Below are 12,209 nucleotides of genomic sequence, written 5' to 3'. Positions count from 1 at the left end.
GCAGGCGAACAGGGAAGTGAAGAACATGGGCTTTAGAGCTTGACAGAATTAGTTTGAAACCCACTGTACCCCTTACTAGTTTTCTACTCTACCCCTGTTTCCTCAGCTATAAAATGGCACCTACCTTCTGAGAATACCTTGAAGATCAAATGAGATGATAGATGCAAAGCACTTGGCACATGTCTGGGCCTTAATTTGTACTCCATAAAAATTACCTTTTTAGATTTTTTATAATTAGACATTATAATTCTTGATCTCTTTAAGAGATTATCATAAGAGTGTGCACTTGAGGGACACTAAACAAAGGGAAGTGTTGGGACTCTAAATAGACGATGGTGGATAAACCAGGACCTAAGATTATATAGGAAAAGAAGAGGTCATAATATCTTTATATCTTTTTAAATTGCAGATATGTTCATGTCTTCTAAAACCCTTAAATCACTTCCTTGGCTCAACTTGATATGACTTCAAAGTTTCTAAGGATCTGACCGAGCTGATTTTTGTAGAATTCCATTTCCCCTCTTATACCTTAGAATCCAACAGTACTGCTGAGGACTCCATCCCTTTGTGCATAGATGAGTTCTGCTGTCCAGCTAGAAAACTTTCCTCCTGTCTGCCTTGCACATTCCTTGCACAGTCTGAATTGTAAGATTCAGCTTGACATGCCTGCTCCAGGAATCCTTGCCTAGCAAAGTGCCCGGTTGCACCTCCTGTCTTTTGCTGTTCTATACTTATTCCATTGTATTCTTTTCTTACCCGTAATCACTGAGCTTATCTTCCTGAATTCTTATAGTCACTGTGTCTCCCCTTCCCTTCTCACCCTGTTTCTACCAAACCAAACCTTCTGCCATCTCCCTGGACTTCCAAGTCCTTTCCTAATCCTTTGCCTGTGTGCCTGCTTTATCCTGTGTCTGAAATACCTTTCTCACATTACTTTACCTAAAAGATTACTGGCGTCTTTTCAAGATGAGGTCAAGTATCATTTCTTTAGTAAAGTGTTCCCGAAGTCTTCCAGTCAGAGTTAGCCTCCCTCACCTCCAGCACTCTGTTCATAGTCTGCAGTGGCACCTGCATGTCACCTGGTGCCCATTTATGTTTCAGTCTCCCCCACTGGACTGGAAGCTCCTTGAGGACAACAACGTCTCTCTCGTGTTTGCTCCTCATATGTATAACAGCATTTTCTGCTATTGGAGGACATCCAGGAAATGTTTTTTTGAATAAATGATTGGTACTTGCTTTAATTGCCTTTTGGTGGCCTGACAGTAGGCTTCCCAGTAGATCTAGTTTGGTAAAGGGCCTAGAGCTCTTAGAATTACTGCAGACTGCTTGAGGAGGGGGCCTGGGAAATGTAACTCCAATTTCAAAAAACTTATTAGATTAAAAAACAGTTTCTTCCATATATACTTGGGCCTTCTATGAGGGTAAATTTCTAGTAGCTCTTAGTGTAAAAGTCTTTGTTCTAGGAATCATCACAAGCTCTTCTGAATGTTTCCTTTTCTATTTTGTTTGATTACCTGATTGCCTTTTGGAAGTCTAAGAATTTCTTGACCTATTAATGACATTAGAAGTTCTGACATGAAATCAGCAGTGACTTTCTCTGACTCACTGAAATACCCCCTAAGACTGTTTCATCAGCCATGGGTCTCCTTTCCCCCTCCCTGCTTGTGTGCATCTGGAGTTTTTTAAGCTGTTGACTATCTTCTTGGCTTTTGTGGCTCTAATTCCACTTCCTGTCAGCCCTGGGATTTCGTGTGCTTCATTAACCTCCCCCCATCAGAACTGATTTTGTGTACATTTGTATATTTGTGTGAATCTCTCTGCCTCCCACTGGTTCCCAACCTCCTCTGGGGTTTAAGTTCCAAGGAATAACTGGGTTTCTTCTTTTCTTTTTCATTTGTTGTAGAGTAAACAGGAATTGAGAGCTTCCCAGAAGAATTTGGCTTGAATTAAGGAGCATTGGTGTTTTAGAGGAAGCCAATAGTCCGGTGATGGGGTTCACTGTATTCCTTTGGTTGTTGTTTCTGCTCTTCCACGTCATGCGGATCTTTGCCAGGAGTGTTCCATTAGTATCTCAGTGTTTCTGGCCAATGATTTCTTTCCCACCCTACCACCTGTAGTGTCCAGCTCTGTTTCCAGATACCTTCAATATTCCCATTCACTTGTTTATGCGTTTAAGTATTTTTCAGTTCCCACTGTGTGCAAGGTATAGATTATGAGTTTGTTCCTCTCAAACCAAATTTCCCATAGAATGATATATACAAATACCTGCACTGTATTAGTAGCATTTAAATGTAGACTTAGGAACCTTCACAAACTATCAGAAGCTTAGCCATTTACTGCTTTTCCATTGATTTGTATGCCTGGAAAGGACCTCAGAGAATAATTAGTTTGTATAAAGAAATTGAGACCCTGAGAAATTAAGACTCCTGCTCCAGGTTCTCGAGCTAGTAAGTGAGAGAACTCAGATGAAGGAGACTCAGCTTGGAGAAAAGGTGACAGAAGATGGGTTTCAGCAATCAAGTCATCTTGATCACAGCGCTCTTGATCAATAGAATTTTTGATGCCTCTTCAATAAAATAGATTTTTGACAATCTAATTTTTACTGCTTTCAAGATTGTGAAAATGTGGTACCATGTGAAATATATGCTTAAACAGCAACCTTTTAAATATGCTTAGGAAATTGGCACTGTGAGATAACTGGCTATGAAAACAGCTTTTTTTTTGAACAGTTGGAGAAAAACGGCCAAAAACAACAGGATGTTAGCTATCCTTTAAAGATGCTGCTGCTGACTGGTGGCTTCTTCTGTGTGTGAGGCTGTGACCCTGGTGCTCTGTAGCCTGAGACCATGTGAACCAGCTCTCATGCCACTTGTAAAATTGATGACATTGGCCTTGTTTAGGTCAGGGACCAATGACATCTTTGCTCAGGACAAACCAAGCTCAGTATACTCTGTTTTATTGAATTGGTGGGTTGGCCTTTTATTGATATTGTTTAAGACCATTTCACAGGGTAGGTTGACATTCTTAAAGTGAGGGTGTCCATAAATATTTGTTGAAGGAATGAAAGTGGACAGCATACCTTTTATAATGTAAACTACTTGACCAACAACAATAAAAATGAAAGCCATCAAACAATTCACTTTAAAAACATTTAAACATTTTTTTAAAAATATTTTGGGGCAGGGGGAGGTAATTAGGTTTATTTTATTTTTTTAATGGAGGTCCTGGGCATTGAACCCAGGACCTTGTGCATGCTAGGCATGTAGTCTACTGCTGAACTATACCCTCCCCCCTTGAACAAATGACGGATGCTGGAGAGGCTTTGGAGAAAAGGGAACCCTCCTACACTGCTGGTGGGAATGTAGTTTGGTGCAGCCACTGTGGAAAACAGTATGGAGATTCCTCAAAAGACTAGGAATAGACTTACCATATGACCCAGGAATCCCGCTCCTGGGCATAGATCCAGAAGGAACCCTACTTCAAAATGACACCTGCACCCCAATGTTCGTAGCAGCACTATTTACAATAGCCAAGACATGGAAACAGCCTAAATGTCTGTCAACAGATGATTGGATAAAGAAGCTGTCGAACAGTTCACTTTAAATGATTTTCTTTTCTGGCTCATCCCATGCTCCTGTTTATTGGGAAGGGAAGTTTACTGTAGAAGGGTCTTAGTAGAAAGTACCTACTCTTTGTCAAGCATTCTTCATTAGTTATTTCCTTTAGTCTTCTTAACAGTTTTATTGGTATTTATTACTCATGTTTTATAGACAAGGAAAAAAGATTCAGAGAGGTTAAATAATTTGTCCCAGGTCATGCTGTTAATAAATGGTGATGCCAAGTTTGAGAGCCAGGTCTCTCTGGCTCATTCTCCACCCACATGCTGACAAGTTCTGATGTGTCCAGCCATTTTTGGCATGACCCGCATCCTGGATTCTCCTTCTACCCTCCTGTAACTAGATCTCAGGAAAAATGATATCATCCTTTTTAGCAGATCAGGCCTGGAAAAGGGGACTCTTTCTGCTCTCAACAACAGTACCCAGTTCTAGATGTTCCTTCCAAATCTACCTTTACATATGGTAGCCAGATACTATATTGATTTATTGAACTAGGTAACAGATTGGCTCAGGGCTTTTTCTTTTATTTAGTTCATTTTCCAGTGGGATTTAGATCTGCTTTTTTTCCAAGTTCTCCTTCTGGACCCCAGATAAGACTCCCCACTTAGGTTTTCAACCCCAATCCAAAGCCAAGGTAAAAAGAATTTCCTTTATACAATAGCATTTGACAGACAGCGTGCACTGACTAATGTCAGCACTTTCCAGTTTCCGGGATTACAGCTTCAGCTGGGACTTCATTTCTGGAGAGGGCTAGTGGGTCGATTCCAAAACTAGTGCTGTGATATGTTTAGTAATCTCTTAGGCCTTGGATACATTATTATTTTCTCTATCAAATCTTTTCTTTCCTTCCCTTGCTAGACCATCTTTTATTAAGTTTTTCCTTAATATGTCTAAATCTTAATAGGAATTTCTGTTATTTCTATGATTGCTGTCTTTATTATGAGTATTTCAAGTTGGGTGGTTAGGATTATTTTGGGGAAGTAGCTACAAATTATTTTGTCTTTGTCAAAAATTGTAATGTTTTACACTTGAAAATAAAAAAAAATTTTATTCTCTTTTCCTTTCTTTCCTCTTTCAGTATTTCTTGATTGCTTGGTATGCTTTGTGTAGTGCAGGCTGTTTGGTGTAGGTCAATGAATGAGACGTGGCCCCTGCCCTCAGGTGGCGGGAAGGAGCAGACATGAAATGCTGCATGACAGCCCAGTAGTAGAGTGACTCAGGTGCTCTTGGAATATATAAGGAGTTGCCAGCTTTACCTGGGGAGTCAGGGAAAGCCATTCCTAGCAGAGGGACTGTGACATGCAAAATGCAGTGTCATGGCAGGATGTGGCATTTTTTGAGATGGAGAGTTCAATGTGACTAAGTAGAGCCTGCACTGGATGAGGTGGCAGGAGGTAAAGTTATGGAAGCAGATTGGGGCCCGATTGTAAAGGACTGGTGCGTTTAAATTCATGCTGTAGACAACAGCCCCTGCATTTTGGATCAGAGGAACACTAGGATTATTGTTTTTCCTTTAACTTTTATCACTATTTGTCCCAAAGCTTGGGATGACAGAATTTCAATGAAGGGGATAGTGTATGACATTATTAGAAGTGACTAATTTAAAATCCTCCAGGAACCATCCTGGCAGTGGTATCTCTTGCTGGGCCATTTCACTGCCTGTCTCTCTATCTGACTGTTAGATTTGTGTCTCAGAAAGGCATTTCTGATGGCCATGTGGAGAATAGGCCAGTGCTAGAGAAATGATTTGGGAGTAAGAGGTATGCGGGGATAATATACACTTAACCATGTGACTCAGAAAGCCCACTCATAGGTATTTACCCAAGAAAAAAGAAGCCATGTGTTCACACAAGTACCTTTACATGAATGTTTATAGCAGTTTTATTCACAATTGCCAAAAACTGAAAGAAACCCAAATGTCCATCAGCACAATGGATAAGCATATTGTGGTATGTCCATAAAATGGACCACTACTGAGCAATAAAAGAAGTGAACTACACTACTGACGTGTGCAGTAACATAGATGAATCTCAAAAGCACAATGCTAAGTGACATAAGCCACTCTCAGAAGGCCACATACCATTTGACTTTCCAGAAGAGGCAGAAATTACATGAGTGATTGTTGGTGGATGGGGAGTGAGGGCTGACTGTGAAGTAGCAAAAGGGAATGTCTGTGGTAGAATTGTTCTACGTGCTGATTGTGGTGGTAGTTAAACAACCATATACATTTGTCAGAACTCATCAAATTTTATAATATAAAAGGGTGAATTTTACTGTATGTAAATTATACCTCAATAAACCCATCTTAAAACAAGAAACAATAATAAGTGAATAAACCTCAAAAACATGCTAAATGAAAGAAGCCAGATTCAAAAAAGTATATACTGTCTGCTTCCATTTACGGGAAACTCTAGAATAGGCAAAACTGATCTGTGGTGTAAAAAATAAGAGTAATAGTTGTCTGGGAATGTGACGGGGCAACAGGGTATTTACCATGAAGGGGCATGAGAGGTCTTTCTGGGGTGATGGAAGTATTCTGTGTGGGTTGACATGAGTGTGGATACATGGATGTATCCAATTATCAAGACTCCTCAATAGTACACTTAAGATCTGTCCATTTCATTAAATAGATCAGTTTTACCTCAAAAGGGAATATAGAGATAGGCTGGACTAAAGAGAAAGAGATCTGGTGATGTGTCGGATTTGGGAGGTGGTGAAGAGGGTTTCTAGCTTTGGAGACTAGTGCATGGGGTTTTCCACGATGGAGAATGATGGGAAGCCAAACTGGTTTTGGGCAAAGATAACGAGCTGTGTTTTGTTGAGTGTTGAGTACCTGTGGGGTACTCTAGTGAAGATGTCTAGCTAAGGCATTTGGAATTATGGATTTGGTGTCCAGGAGACACTTGACTAAAGATAGAGATTTGAATGTCATCATCATAATATTAATTGCAGCCATGGGAATACATGGGACCACCCAAGAAGAGAAGTAGAATTGTGAAGGAAAGAGACCTGAGGATGACACCCTGAGCAAACCTGCCAGTGACTTGTTGGGCAGAAGAGAAGGAATGAAAGGAGGAGAGAAAGGAGGAAAACAATTAGAAGAGAGCAGTGTCCTGGAACCAAGGGAGAGGAAAGTTGCAATAAGTAAGGGGTGGTCAGTGGTTTCAGACGCTTGGGCTTAAAGCAGCAGGGTGGTCCTTGGTGATCATGGTGAGAAGAGGCAATTATTAAAGAGTGGCAGCAGAAGCAAATTCTTATGGGTCAGAGAGTGAAGAGGCATAAAGAAACTTATGGTGGCTAAGCCTAGGTTGCTTTTCCAGGAAGCTGCTTTAAAGAAATAGGGAAGAAAGGGTGCTGATGTGAAGTACAGGGTGGAGTCAAGCTTCTTACCTTGACTAGGCACAGTTTCAAGTGTGTTTCGATTTGGCTAGGGCTGAAGGAATTACATCTCACCAAGGAAAATTTGCCGGAGGAAACATTGTTGAATAAGGTGGTAGCAATTGTCCTTCGAAAATACTTGCTGTTTGTCACGATGAAGACAACACAGAGGAACAAAAAAAGTAGCTCTCAGAACTGGAAAAGCCTAGCTTGCCTGCGCCTTTTACTGACAGACATGGGTATATCTCATTCTGGATAGTGAGTTTTTGTAATTCTAGACGCTGCTGCTAAAACACAATATTGAAAGGTGAGGAAGTTTAATAGTCTCAGTATAGCCTACTTTTTACCTTTTAAAATCTTTAATGTCCACAGACAATCGTAAGTTAAAAGGGTCATTATGAGGACTCTAGTAGCCTGCCAAGGACACGAATGATTTTGATTAAGCTGAGATGATTGTTGTAAGAGATAAACCCGATACAAATGCTCTCTTTTTCACCCCGATCCTCTTCCCCAGCCTCTCAGGTGAGCTGGGCTTTGCACTGTGTTGTAATGCTATCACAAACCCCACTCTACAATAGTGTGAGACCTGAGCTGGTGCAGGTACAGATATTAGATTCAGAGCTGATTTTGAGATTGTTTAGCACTGGTAGGTCTTATTCACTTGCAAGTAAAGGGTGTTTTCTCTCTTTGGGTTGGCTTCCCCCCACCTCCTGCCCTTACTTTCCAGAATATTGGTTCTTAGCCTTTCAACTGAGAGTCTTGGAATTTGCCTCTTAATTTGGGAGATAGTAATGTGTCAACTGCTTATTGTGAGATATTTAAATAATGGGTTTCAGTGATTGTTATTCTGATTTCAATTTGTGTTCATTTGTGGCTAATTCTGCAAATCTGATCAATATGTGCCTCAGTCATTATTCTCTCCCTGTTCCTTATGCTGTTGTTATTAATAATATCATTTTATGAAGCAGTGGAATCCTGTGCTTCAGCTTTTAAAAACAGAAGAGAATGTTATTTTTCTTGAATCAGACTCATTAAACTTTCTCCTGCTTGTGTGATGTTAATATAGACTGTAAATATTGCAATTAGATTTTTTCTTTTAAATGCCTTTATTAGTGCTATATCACAAAAAGATTTTTCTTAGATTAAAAGAGGCAATATTCTATGGGGTGACTGAAGATTAGGTAAAATATTCAGAAGAATGTCCTGGCCATAAAAGCTATGAATTTGTTACCAAAAGAAGACAAGTGAAGGAGCTTTCTTTCCTTTACACTTTATAGATAACATATGATTTTTGTGTAGTTACATGAAGGTGAATCCTATCTCAGACTCTCTTATAGTTTGTGATTATTTTTTACAAATTAAATGGAACCCTAAATAAGTACTATGGAAGCCAACTCCTTCATGGAAACTTCCTGAGAGAGAATTCAAATAGGAATATCTACTTGAATCCATATTGCATAAATAGGAATTCTGGACATAGGTTTACTGAACATACAGATATTGACAAGTGGTGATTAATAAAGAGGATAAAGGAAACTAAGGATGCTAATGAACTATCAGAGAGAGAGAGATGAATTTCCCATGCTCCACAGCGAGAAACAGGTGGAGTTGTGAGGAGGATCCAGGTCCCTAGGGTCCCATTCTAGGATTCTTGGTACTTCACCAGACTTCCCATGCTCTAAAAGAGAGTCTTTGGTACCATCTGTTTAGAAGCCTACATTTATTTTTCTATGTTTTTGAGAGGATTGATAAATGGGAAAATCCATCTGCAAGGAAGGGATTTTGTTTCAAATGAATTTCTAGAAAATACCTGGCTGTGTTCTGTGGGTGTGATGTGTGGCCTCTGACCTCTGGTCAAACTGTAAGGAAGCTAGTCTTTTCTCTTGGAAAGATAGTGTGTGTAAACAGTTTGAGGGACAGAGAGTGGGATGTTTGGGAATGAATGGGACTTAAGAAATCTGATGTATGATGTATGTGTACTAAGGAGGACTGTGGAGAGCGTCTCACTAATGATAATAATAAGAGTAAAGGTTGCCAGCTGAGGTTCCAAAGTCAGCCTCTCATCTCTGCATGCCGGGAGAAGAGCCATCTCATGGTCTGACTTTGGTCTTTGCAGCAGTTGGGGAGTTAAGGGATGAGAACCAGTAAAGAATCCAGAAGGTGTAGCAGTTTGATCTCTGGCTCCCTCCCTTCTTAAATAATATTAGTGGTGCTGGATGGCTTGTCATAGTCCTGCTCTGCTGCCACTTGCTCCTTCATTTTTCTTCTGTCTTTCTGTGTTGGACCAATGTATTTTATTTTCTATCTCCAAAGGGAAATGGAAACCATAGGAGAGTGGAAAGAATAAATATGTTTTACACATTTAAATGTCTTCTTGACTTAGATTGCAAAAGCAACATCTTGGTTTAAGAAAATGTGATGGAAAGATCCGAGAGAGATGTGTTCAATAGATTTTTCTGTTTTCAGAGTGTGGTGGGAAAGTGGTCAGGGAGAACAATCCAGAACAAGCCCAAAGCAGCATTGATATTGGATGCACCTGTTGCATTCTTTTTCCTAAATTTTTTCACCATTATGCACAGCAGCAGAATCACACCTGTTGACTCCAGAGTCAGATCACTTTCTGTGTAGAGTTCAGGAACGAGTGTGTTGATAAAAACAGTGGAATTTTACAGCATTCTTTTCTTACTGTCTCTAGAGCTTGGTTAATTTCTCCTGAATTCGAAAGATTCTCTACTTCTACTTCTTCTGGATACTTACAACTCAGCAAGTTTCAAGGCCTCTGATGGGAGTTGACTGGATTCAGTATTTCGGATGTTTGTTCAGTTGTGACACGGAAAATGATCTTGTGTATTGTGTTATGTTGTATTTCTAGAACTCTATGGCTTTGACGTGCTCATAGATTCTACTCTGAAGCCATGGTTGTTGGAAGTGAATCTCTCTCCTTCTTTGGCCTGGTAAGTAGTCTTGTTCCATTAACTAGAAAAGGATACACCTTCAATGAGCAGCACTGAATTTCTTTTTTTTTTTTTTTGCTTTGGCCATTTCTCTTGGCACTGGGAGACTTTTTTCCCTTGGCTATTAGAGATGACTAGAATTTCTAAATTTGGGGGATTTGTAGTATGTTGTCAGAATCCATAGTGCAACCATGGATCCCTATCTTCCTAGTCAATTTGCAATCTGTGTTTACTCTCTTACTGGGCTTCTCAGGGAAGCTTCTTTTGTTTTCTTTTTTATCCCCGGTTCTTTTTCTCTCTCCCTCCCCCTGTTTTTTCAGCTTTGTAGGTGTTCTACTAAGGCTAAAGAAATACATGAGATACTGTATTTCCTTTGCTACCAAAAGTTTATACATACTCTAATCCACATATATTATAAAGGTGTAGAGCTGGGCCTAGGGTAGTGTGGATAATATCTGATCCTTTTACCCTGTTCTTGTCCTGGTGGTATCCATCCAAGATTAAAGTTTAAAAACTTCAAACAATTAAAAAAAATGTTTTAACCTATCTATTGTTTAGAAGAAGGAAAGAAACTTATTTTGCAGTACCAGAGAAGATTCTGCTTATATCTACAGCTACAGCCAGAGTTTCTATTAGCTATACGCTTCTCTAAACAGCTAGAGAACTCTAGAGATTTATGCCAGAGACCACCCAGCTGCTGCATTTTTAATGATGAGAAATGTTGGCAGAATGCCAGTTAATCAAATAAAGACAGATTGCTTTGTAGGGTGAATTTGGCTTCACCCCAATAGTAAGGTGTAGAGCTAGATATTACAGATGCTTCAGATGTCATGCTACACTTTGATTAAGTCAGCATTTTGCAGATTTCCTGGCGATGTACATCATACAGTGTTAGAGATCCCCAGGATGGTGCATGGGCCCAGCAGCCAGAGTAATCTGGTTCCTGGGGGAACACCTCATGGAACACCAGCATGGCAGTCACTGCCACAGGGAGGCCTCCATCTCTAGGTCCATGTTGTTTCTGTTTCCATGTGGGTTCCCGCCACGTCACCTGGTGATATTTCGGTATAGCTTGTATTTTTTTGGCCTTCATTTGCAAGCCTGCAAACTTAAGAAGACTGACTTAGAACGGAAAATGAAGCCTTACACAAAGATGCCCAGATTTCTCCTCTTGCATGTGAATGTGATCTGACTATTGCAGCAGTAAAAAAATAATATGAATGATGGGCATACTCCTAAACGAGCATATTAAAAGTCTGAACCTCTGAAATCCACAGTGATAGTGAAACAGTGTTCTTGACTTGTATAAAATTTGAATTGCACAAGACCTCCTGGAATAAAACGACTCCATGTCAGGGGATCGGCGCCTGAGAGCTGAGCCTGCCTTACCAGGGATGAGCTTGACTTTTATTCTAGAATTTTGGCCCAAATTTCTTCTTCTTTTTCTTTTTCCATGGATTTGATGTGTTTTATGTGTCGCTCCTCATTGACATTTGGAAGCTTTTGTTATATTGGGGTTCGTGAGAGGCAGCTATTCTGTTAACCTATAAAATTATCGATTGCTCTTTTCTTTCTCTGTTCTCTTAGTGATGCACCTCTGGACCTAAAGATCAAAGCCAGTATGATTTCAGATATGTTCACAGTTGTAGGTGAGTAGTAGTAGTTTTCTGAAAACTCACATGAAAGTTAACCAGAGCATCCGTTTTGTCAGGCTCTATACGTGTTGCCAACTGGCAGTTCCTCAGCCATGCTGAATGTTTTGTACTAAAAAATTATATTTTCAGGGAAGTGTTTATATGTTTCTACTCCCCCTGGCTCCATCCTGTCCTGAGGCTGAACCACAACTAGGGCTGAGAACTAATTCCCAGGGCACAGAAATTATGAGCTAAGGAAGAAAATTAAGCAAAGATCTGGAGAAAGTATATTTTTCTCTGAGCTGGGATAGTGAAATCCACTGAAGAAGCTTTGTTACAGAGGAGACTGGCTCTGTTTCTGTTAGACAGTCTCTGTGGTGTCAACATGATCCCTTCTGTAGTAGTTCTAACTGAAGCAGCCCAAGAAGAAATCCCTTTTGGAGTAGATAAGCCAAAACTTTGAAATGGACATGGGCAGCCAGGTGGGTATGTTGTGGGTTTGTTGTTTTTGTTCTTTTAAGCACTCTAAAAAGACATAATAAAATACATTTGAAATGAGCTAGCACTTGGTGTACCAGAAAATGCTGTAAAACATTGCTACTCTATTCTCCTTGGATGAGAATCTG

General features: G+C 40.0%; 1 protein-coding gene across 4 annotated transcripts in view; it reads left to right on the top strand.

The window, feature by feature from the left end:
* The window catches only part of TTLL5 (tubulin tyrosine ligase like 5), a 254,922-nt gene that overhangs the window by 48,218 nt on the left and 194,495 nt on the right, over nucleotides 1-12,209 (top strand). For all 4 annotated transcript variants that reach the window (XM_010963151.3, XM_045523209.2, XM_010963129.3 and 1 more), the window contains exons 13-14: nucleotides 9,868-9,949; nucleotides 11,537-11,598. In XM_010963151.3, coding sequence (XP_010961453.2) covers nucleotides 9,868-9,949; nucleotides 11,537-11,598 — 144 coding nt within the window. The remainder of the gene's footprint in view (nucleotides 1-9,867; nucleotides 9,950-11,536; nucleotides 11,599-12,209) is intronic.

This window comes from Camelus bactrianus, chromosome 6 (genome assembly GCF_048773025.1).
Source record: "Camelus bactrianus isolate YW-2024 breed Bactrian camel chromosome 6, ASM4877302v1, whole genome shotgun sequence".
In the NCBI taxonomy this organism is placed as follows: Eukaryota; Metazoa; Chordata; class Mammalia; order Artiodactyla; family Camelidae; genus Camelus; species Camelus bactrianus.
Note: the sequence above shows the minus strand (reverse complement) of the source record. Positions and strands in the feature narration are given on the sequence as shown.